This window comes from Camelina sativa, chromosome 7 (assembly GCF_000633955.1).
Source record: "Camelina sativa cultivar DH55 chromosome 7, Cs, whole genome shotgun sequence".
Taxonomy (NCBI): Eukaryota; Viridiplantae; Streptophyta; class Magnoliopsida; order Brassicales; family Brassicaceae; genus Camelina; species Camelina sativa.
In genome coordinates, this window is record NC_025691.1 from 18,858,964 (window position 1) to 18,868,588 (window position 9,625).

General features: G+C 31.8%; 1 protein-coding gene and 1 pseudogene across 1 annotated transcript; both read right to left on the reverse strand.

Moving 5' to 3' along the window:
* Positions 530 to 1,454, reverse strand: LOC104704750 (annotated as a pseudogene).
* On the reverse strand, positions 5,862 to 8,882 carry LOC104701504 (transcription factor bHLH49-like). Its single transcript, XM_010417199.2, has 10 exons — positions 8,757 to 8,882; positions 8,474 to 8,615; positions 7,411 to 8,322; positions 7,102 to 7,326; positions 6,957 to 7,022; positions 6,798 to 6,866; positions 6,638 to 6,709; positions 6,387 to 6,551; positions 6,211 to 6,304; positions 5,862 to 6,112 (listed from the first exon to the last, which is right to left on the reverse strand). The coding sequence occupies exons 3-10, from the start codon at positions 8,203 to 8,205 to the stop codon at positions 6,075 to 6,077; spliced, it is 1,524 nt and encodes a 507-aa protein (XP_010415501.1). The 5' UTR covers positions 8,206 to 8,322; positions 8,474 to 8,615; positions 8,757 to 8,882; the 3' UTR covers positions 5,862 to 6,074.

Genomic DNA, 9,625 nt, shown 5'->3' on the forward strand with positions numbered 1-9,625 from the left:
CTAGAAGAAAAATCTTTCATCATCGTTTTATAAGCCTTGACAGCTGAACCAACCAGCCCACTCAAGGAGTACCCTTCAATGAGAACGTTCCAAGTGACACCATCACGATCAGGAAGCTTCTCAAAGGTACGTTCCATCTCTGAGAGATGCCCAGATTTTGAATAAGCCAAAAGAAGATTGTTCCAGGAGAAAAGGTTGGGTTGGGGTATGGTAATTTGTTTAACCCATGAAAAACAGAGAAAAAGAAACAGAGCAAGCTGCATAATCGAGAGTTATTTTAGGACTCTAAATAAGTAAACTGTGAGTAGCAGAGAAGATTAAAGAGAACATGAATCTGCTAAACGAAAACAATCATACATTCAATTCAACTATTACAAGAGTCTAATCAAGAAGAACAAAGACATCAACTATTATTATACATAACTCTACTAATCAAGAAAGAAAAAAAATAATCTTTACATGAATCATATCAATGTTGACGAGGCCTCTGGCTGATTCACTCATCAACACTTGAAATTAACACATACTCTTAAATTTCGTAAAGCATCAGTCTAATTTTCTCCAGTTCCAGGGACAAATCCTTGGGATTCTCAGTCTTCAGCATTGCCAACTTATGATTGACATCTCTAGGTACGAAGCTATGCCTCAACAATGTCAACGCGTCTTTTCTCTCGTCTGGTTCAGACGCAAAACAGGTCATGAGAAACTGTTTTGCATCGCAAGGAAGATTACTCGGAAACAGTGGCTCGTAGCAATTCATGTGATCCTCCAAGTAATCGTTTGTATGCCACCATGGTCTCTTTCCAGTGTACATCTCCAACACAACACATCCCAACGACCACAGGTCAAGTCCTTTCCCTATCTCGCCGTGAGAGATCGACTCAGGGGACATATAGATCGGTGTTCCCGCAAACGGTTGATCAGGATGCCACCACCCGATCGGGGACTCCTTCTTTCTTCGACAACCCGAAATCAGAAATCTTCAATTCATATGACGATCTCCACGCACCCTTATTGTAGTCGTAGACACACGGCTAGGGAAAACAAGGATGTTTTCGGGTTTGAGATCGCAATGAACATAGCCGTGTCCGTGAGAGAAGCATACGTGTAAACTCTCTGATCATCGGCTCTGGCAATTTCCCGTATTTGAAACGGTCCATGAATGTGCTCAAGCTTCCTTCAGCCGAGTACTCCATGAGAATCTTGTATTCCACGTAACCCTTTTGGTTGACTTTCCCTTGCACTCCGTTCCCGTAACATTGGACGATTCTCGTATATCCTTTGAATTTTGAAAGGATCTGAAACTCTTTGTAGAGAGCCTTGACGTGTTCATCGTCGGATGTTTTCACGGCAGCGTAGAGAATTTTGCCGTCGCGTTGTCTTTCGTACTTGAAGAGGCTCACCCAACCGAATGCACCTTGTCCCATAAATTTCTCCAACTCCAAATCTAACATAGAAAGCTGAGCTTTGAAATCTGAGAGAGTAGCTTGCGGAAGAACTTTATAACGAGAATAAACCGACTTCAACCCTAATTTCCTTTTTTCTTTTCTGGTTTTTAATTTATTTACAAACAAAATAAATTAATTTTGATAAAAGTATTTTACTTTTCTCACACAATGGAAAAGTTGAGCTGCGAAAAAAAGGAAACAACAAAAGAAATACCGTTGTGATTTTTTTCTATGCAACATGATTTTATCATCAAAATTAAGTATAGGTTTTTATTAAAAGTTTTTAATTTATTTATGATAAAGGATATATTCTACTAATCATCAATTTTATCAAACAAAAATATAATAATAAATTTATTAAAGTTTTTTTTTCTACTATTCAACAAGATTTATCATTTTTTTTTTTTGAAATGTTTTTAATTTATTGTTGATAAAAGATATATTCTACTGATCATCAAACTTTATAAAAAAACAAAAGAAAAACAAAGAATGATCACAATTAATCGATAAAGGTTTTTAGTTTATTTATGATAAATGATATATTCTACTAATCATCAAATTTTATCAAACAAAAATATTGGATACTGGATGTTAATATATTAATATTTAAATTATTTGTTAGTGCTAAAGAAGAGACAATTCTATATAGAGTTCAAAAGACATGAATAATGAATAGACACAACTATTTAAAAGAAAAATAATGATTAAAAAATGAAAAAAATATGGTGAAAAAACACAACTCTATAATGATCACCAGACGCAACCGTAGATATATATTTTTAAATTACAACATATTTTTTTTACAAAAAATGACTTGACATTTATTTAAATTTATAGATTATGAATTCTAAGAGGTTATATTTCGGGATATTTATGAATTGTGATGTAAAAAAAAATAGAGATTTGTGACAGTAACAAAGCGGTATTTAACTACTATATCTATGCAATTCTGTACTTTTTCTAAGAATGAGAATGAGCGTAACAAATTTTTCTGACAAATAATGGCAATCTTGAAAGAGCAAAAGAAGAGAAAATACACTGGCTATCTCTCTAGTGTAACTCTGATGTATATAATCTTCAGCTGTTCTGCAAACACTATACATACTGAACTTGTAAGATCTCGTTTTGTGAGTAGGAAAGGACGCAAGAATCAGCAGAATGTACAACAACTTGTTGGAAAAAGCCTTCTTTGATCCAGTCTGAAGCCAAGAAATATGCTTCCATATATTTATGGTTCTATTTACGTTCTGCGAGTCAGTTGAATATGAAAAACCATTGAAAGAGGAGACAGGTTAGTTCTGTTGTCATGATTCAGGCTCAGATCTCCTAACTGATCTCTTTTTAGCTTCTAATCTGGCAGTGAACCCAACTGTTGTAGGTCTTATCGATCTTTGTCTCACCATATCACAGTACTCTGGCAGTGAGAGTAGCTTAAGCTTGGGGAGGAACTTATAACGAGAATAAACCGATTTAACCCTAATTTCCTTTTTTCTTTTCTGTTTTTTAATTTATTTACAATGAAAAAAATAAATTATGATTAAAGTATTTTCCTTTTCTCACGGAATGGAAAAGTTGAGCTGCGGAGAAAAGCAAACAACAAAAAAAAAATACCGTTGTGATTTTTTTCTACGCAACAGGATTTATCATCAAAATTAAGTATAGGTTTTTATTAAAAGTTTTTAATTTATTTATGATAAAGGATATATTCTACTAATCATCAAATTCTATCAAGCAAAAATATAATAATAAGAAATTTTATTAAAGGTTTTTTCTACTATTCAACAAGATTTATCATTTTTTTCTATTTTATGTTAAATGTTTTAAATTTATTATTGATAAAGGATATATTCTAATGATCATCAAACTTTTTTAAAAAAAATACAAAGAATAATCACAATTAATCGAGCTTTTTCATTACTTGATAATTTGATATCTATTCTCCTGATGTAGATAGAATCTAAATAGTCAAAATTTGGACAAAATCTGAATTAGAGTTATGGATCCTAGTTTATATACAAATAATGGTGGACAAAAAAATATAGATATATTTAGACACAAAAAAAAAATCTATTATGAAAACAGAAAGCTAATTTGGCTCTAAGCTTTAAGCAAAACCGTATGTGAAAGTGAAATATGAGAGTTTCTAAGTAGCTTGGAGAGGAAGAGTCAACTTATAAAGAAAAGTAAACCGACTTCAATCCCAATTTCCTTTTTCATTTTCTGTTTTTTTTTTAAATTTATTTACAAAGAAAAGGATAAATTTTGATTAAAATATTTTTTTTTGTTTCACGGAATGGAAAAGTTGAGCTGCGGAGAAAAGTAACAAAAAAGTACCATCATCAAAAATAAGTATTAAGTATACGTTTTTATTAAAGGTTTTTAAATTATTTATGATAAAGGATATATTCTACTGATTATAAAACTTTATAAAAAACAAAAAACAAAACAAATACTAATCACAATTAATTGAGTTTTCCCATTACTCTCTTGATAATTTGGATATCTATTACCCTCATAAAGATATATTCTGAATAGTCGAAATCTGGACAAAATCTTAATTATATTAGAGATGCAGATCATAGTTTAGATACAGATAATGGTGGACCAAAATATATATGTATATATATTTATATTTAGATACAAATAAAAAATCTATTATGCAAATAAAGAAATATTTATTAGGATATTTTATTCTGTAATTTTTAATATGAAGAATTATTTTATTATGCCAGTCAAATTTTTATGTCAATTATGCAATTAGATGACTAAAAATGGTTATATACTATTATTCTTCTAAGTATAATATAAAAACTTTTGAAAGTTAAAAATCATTTTGTAAATAAAAAGTCTCACTGAATAGTAAATAGTTTACTCCAAATATAGATAATATTATTTTATAATACTCATGACTCTATCTTAGAGTATGATCTAAAATAGGTTTTAAAATGATACTACTTATTTTAGAGGATAAAATAAAGTGAGAGGTAGATGCTCTCAATACTCATAATCTAATCTACTTGTATTATATTGAACTACTACTGTTAATTTGGATTTTTTTTTTTTTGTTAAAGCCAAATTCAATATCATGCTATCAACGAGAGAGACAAAACATGTAGAAAATATATATCTTTTTTGGGCAAACATGTAGAATATATAATAGTAAAAAATTATAATAAAATCATTATATGTCTAGTGATTCTTATAACACAAATTCATTGGAGTCTCTACTAATGTTTTTTAACTTTCGAAGTTGTATCTTAATCTTGTATTTCTCATAATTAATCTCTTTAATATTAGAGTATAAATTAATCTACTAATGATTTTGTTGATAGTTTAAAGTAATCACATTCCGATACAACAAAAAGTACCCATACTCAGCAAATTGTCATTATTGATTATTAGAATCGGTGCTAGATATCTGACTGGGGAATCATTACTTCTTGTGCTCAAGAATTTTTCAAATATGAAAACTCTCTTCTTCAAAATACAAAAATTAAGCTTGAAAGCGTCATGTATTTTTATGTACAAATGATACACAAAATAGTCTGGTTTGACCTATCATGAAAAGTTCATATATTTGATGGATGAGACCGTGGATCATATGGCTCCATAATATTTCATTTACCATTAACATAATGATGGTCAAATACACTACTACAATTTATTAGTTTCTACCAATCGTGTATCAAATCTTTATCTAGAATTGTAGTTCAGAAGTAAAATTATGTGCAATGTTTTTTTTGTTGAATATTGACTAGTTTCACATTACTAAAAAAAGTGTTTTTTATTCTCACTCCATAAGGTAAATTAGTTAATCTCATTCCAAGTAATGAATATTATATTTTAATCATGTAAAGGTCGAAAGTATCGACGGGAGAATAAGACAAAAAAGATCTTTGAGGAAAAATAAACCGGTAAATAATCGGTAAAAGTTGTAAGTACAATTAGAGTTCTCAGATCAATACGTCTAGGCATTCTTTTAGGTTTCATGGATCTCTATTTAGAAGTTTTTAAGTTTTGCATGTTTGGGAAGAAGGGTTATTGCAATGTGATTTTCAAGTCGAAATTTTATTTCTTATAAGCAAAATATTATTAAGCACTGCATTACAATATATTTCATAAAATCAAATATTATTCAACCAAATTTAATCTAACCAAAATAGACATTTAAAGAGATAAATATTTTTCTTTTGTTATAATGTTACAAATATTCGATCGGTAGAGAAAGCATCTAACCGATATTGTAGGAGTGTAGCACAAACCATCAACCATAATCTAGTCTATTATATTATACATTATAACATTTATTTTGCAAACTTTAAAAACGAGTTATATTTTCATATATCAGGTGTCACAAGTCACAACGAAATAAACAATACTGTACAAATATTGAGATAGATGGGCAAACTAAAATGTTATGATGACTTATACAAAACTATTATTTTGCATTGTTAGTGTCACAATTTATACTCTTCTTCCACTAATCTCAAACGCTTAGTGTAGTAGTACTAGTAGTCGTAGTATCATATTCGTTAATAACATCGTTATAATATAGTACATAGTAACTTTAAATAAATAAATAAAAAGATTACAATAACTTCATATTCTATCTAACAAGAAGAAATATCATGGCTCAACCTTCATATTTGCAGCTGGAAGAGATGCTGTAACAAGAAAAAAAATTACAGAGAAGGTTTACGAAAACAAACTATTACTCTTACTTGGTGAAAAAAAAAGAGTTAAAACAGGTTTCAGTTTTCACCTGTAGCTGCTGCTTGAGGGTCGGGTGTGACATCGCCAGCTCCATAGTTAATGTGGATCACATTTTGCAAATCACCCTCCCATCCAGTTGTTTCCTATTTTGCAAATACAATCACCAACAAAGTCAGATAATGAGTTCCCATTTGTTCATTTTCCAGACCGCTAATACATACATACCTGTCGCTTGAATCCACCATTTATAGGAGACAATGGTGAGCTAATGGTCCGTCCGATGCTGGAAAGGGTCTGTTGCATGAATCCATGTGGTAAAGGAGGATAAGCCATTGACATATTTGGGGGGAATGGTGTTGTAGATGAAGAACCAGCTCGTAGTTGAAGTGCCTTCGCATAGAATTCAGTTTAGAAGAGCCTTAGGATAATTCAAATGATAAGGAGAACTAGTAGAAAGAGTTTCAAAACTATCTTACATCTTTTGCGAGAAGACCTTCAAGGTTAAAGTCCATTTGTGGATTCACAGTTGCAAGTTTCATCGATAAAAACTGTTTAAGGAAAAGAGAATGTGAAAAAGAATTGAACATAAAAAGCAAACACAAAGAGCACTTCATTGAGAATTAGGAGATGTCATACCTCAACTTGGCGTTGTAGTGATTGTACATAGTTTATGATTTCGTCAAGCATAACTGCCTTCCCAGTCACCTGCAAACACACATTCATTTCTCTGCATTAGTTTTGTCTCTGTTCTTACATATTAATATCCATCACTATCAACACTTAAAAAGACCTTACCTTGTTGCAACCCGGTACAAGATCTTGAAGAAACTTCATCCTCTCACTAATTTTTTCTCTCCTAACCTATAATCAAAAAGTACTTAGATACAAATACAAGAAGAGATAGCTTCTATACAAGAAGAGATAGTTTTAGAGATTGTACCCTTTCTGCAAGACTATGGCTATTTGTGGCCTGGCCTCTTCGTGCCCGCACATGAATATATCCATCTTTTGGAGGATCAGAACTTTGTTTGCCCTGTTGTTTCCCACTGTTTGTCTTATTTCCAGGTGAATTTGGACTTTGCTCTTTATTCCTCTTTTTATCACCATTGTTGTCTGGTTCTTCCTCAGACTGCTGAGATCTATGCGATTGAGCTGCTTCAGAATTCTACAAACAGAAACGTTACCAGTGTTAACTTTTATAAAGGCAGAGAGAGAACAAAAAAATAAAAGAGCAACTTCAAAACTTCACCTGCCCATTTCTTTTCCTCTTCCTTGTGTCAAAGCCTTTAGAAGAGGTTTCCCCACCTTTCTGACCATTACCACCACTAGACTGAGTATCCTCGGACACATTCCCGGATCCAGGAACATTCAGTTTAGATTGTTCACTTGATCTAACATTTGGTTCTTTCACTACTGTAGACTCATCATTGTGAGGTTCACCACCAACAACATTAAGTTCATTACTTTGGCAGTGCCCTTGCATAGTAGTTCCACCACCTTGAAGAAACAAACCAATAGACTCAGGATTCCCAAGTGGTTGATTCACCATATCACTAAAATTCCCACCGCTAAAAAGCGAAAACCTCGCAGCACGCTCTATAAAACCTGAATCAGCCGGGAACTGAGCCATACTCGGAGGAAGGAAGCTACTCACATTCGGCAAGAAAAGACCATTATTGCCTTTAGGAGGCAACAAGTTAGGCAGGTTCCAACCCATTTCAAGAGATCTATCAATATTACCCCTAAAGGAAGAAGAAGAAGACGAAGCATTACCACCATTGCTCTGGACACTAAAACCACCACCATAACCCACAGCCTGCTGAACACTAGTGGGATCATACCAAAGAGTTTGACCAAATGAATCCATCATCTGAGATGGTGAACAAGACGAAGGACAAGCTGAAATCAGATTCTCTTGACTATATGAATCGATCGGAGCAGAGACCGGATTAGAACCCGAAACTTGCCAATCTACTGTTGGATTATCAACCCTATCATCATAGTTACTACTATCACGATTCCTCTTCTCTTCACTAACATCCATCTTCTTCTAAACTTGATGAACAACAACAACACCACTTAATCAATCAAAACCACTACAAACCAGCCCATTCAACTTCGTCTTTGAAGATACAGTGAACAAGACACAATCCTCCACCACCTTCAAGTACATACAATCGATTCAAATGAAAGAACAAGAGAAACCCAAATCAATAGATATATCCGTACGAAACTCGAAAAAAAACCTAAACCAGATTGAAGCTTATATATATATAATCAGAACAAAAAAAGAGTCAGGGAGAAAAAGATACCCATAGTTTTCAGAATCTGTGCCACTTTTTTCTGAACAAAGTTTGAATTTTTATCCCTCAATTTCTAACACAAAGGAAAAAGCTTTATGGGTCCTTTGGGTCAGATACTAAAAAAAAACCTTTTTTTTTCTCTGTTCTTCAGCTGCAGAGAGAGAGAGAGAGAGAGAGAGAAAGATAAGCAAAGGAGTGGCTTTTTTTTTAGAAACGGAGTAAACAAAAAGAAAAAGGAAGTGAATCGAAGAAGAAGAAGAAAAAAAATTAGGGAAGGGTAATGGATTTATACCCACGCTTGCATAAAAAACAGAGCTTTTTGATCATTAAACATAAACACCGCCATAGCCAAAGTATCCAAGCATTATAATTTTGCAGAGACTTTTTTTTTTTTTTTTTTTCTTTGTTGGTGTGTGTAAGAGTGGGTTTAGTTTAAAAATTGAGTGATTAAATTAGTTAAATCTGTAACACGTAATTATTCTAGTTGTAACAATCAGCTGACAGTGACAACTTTCATTTTGGGGTTACTATCTCTATATTTATTTATGTTTTAAATTTATTTTATTGTTTCTATAACTAATGAATTAGGTTTTGGCTTGTAAAATAATTCCGAAAAATACATCTAGCTTAAGCCTGTACTTTATAACATTATTATTAAAAAATATTGTAATTTTATTCCGAATTTATTAAAGTAATATTACCGACATTAATAATCATTCATTCAATTCTATTTCTATATTATATAATAAAGATTATTTTTGTGAGCTTAATGCTTGCTTGCTAACATATTCATTACTTGTCTTTAGTCTGTCTTTTTAACTCGTTTTTTTTTTGGGTTAACACTTTTATTTTTAACTTTTTTAGTGAGTCATGTGCATACTTTTATGATTTTGTTAGCTAGTTTCAATGTTGAATAAGTTCAAGATTCCATATTCAAACGTTTTTTTATATAAAAGTACTAGTAGTAAGTAGTAACAATAAATTTGTATTCATAAGTGAGCCAAAAATGTTGAATAGTGAAAAAACAATAAATAAATATATGCTTGCGAATAATCATAGCAATTATTGGTTTCATCTTCAATGTTTTGGATTTTGTACCGAATCATATGTAATTCTTAAAAAAAATAATTTTATTTTTCATGCACGGTTTGTTGGAGATTT

Excerpts from the sequence above, each read along its gene's own strand:
- LOC104701504 (XM_010417199.2), bottom strand. The coding sequence starts at position 8,205 with ATGGATGTTAGTGAAGAGAAGAGGAATCGTGATAGTAGTAACTATGAT. Across the intron at positions 6,305-6,386 it reads ATGGTGGATTCAAGCGACAG|GAAACAACTGGATGGGAGGG; the intron begins GTATGTATGTAT and ends TTTGCAAAATAG. Across the intron at positions 6,113-6,210 it reads CCCTCAAGCAGCAGCTACAG|CATCTCTTCCAGCTGCAAAT; the intron begins GTGAAAACTGAA and ends TTCTTGTTACAG.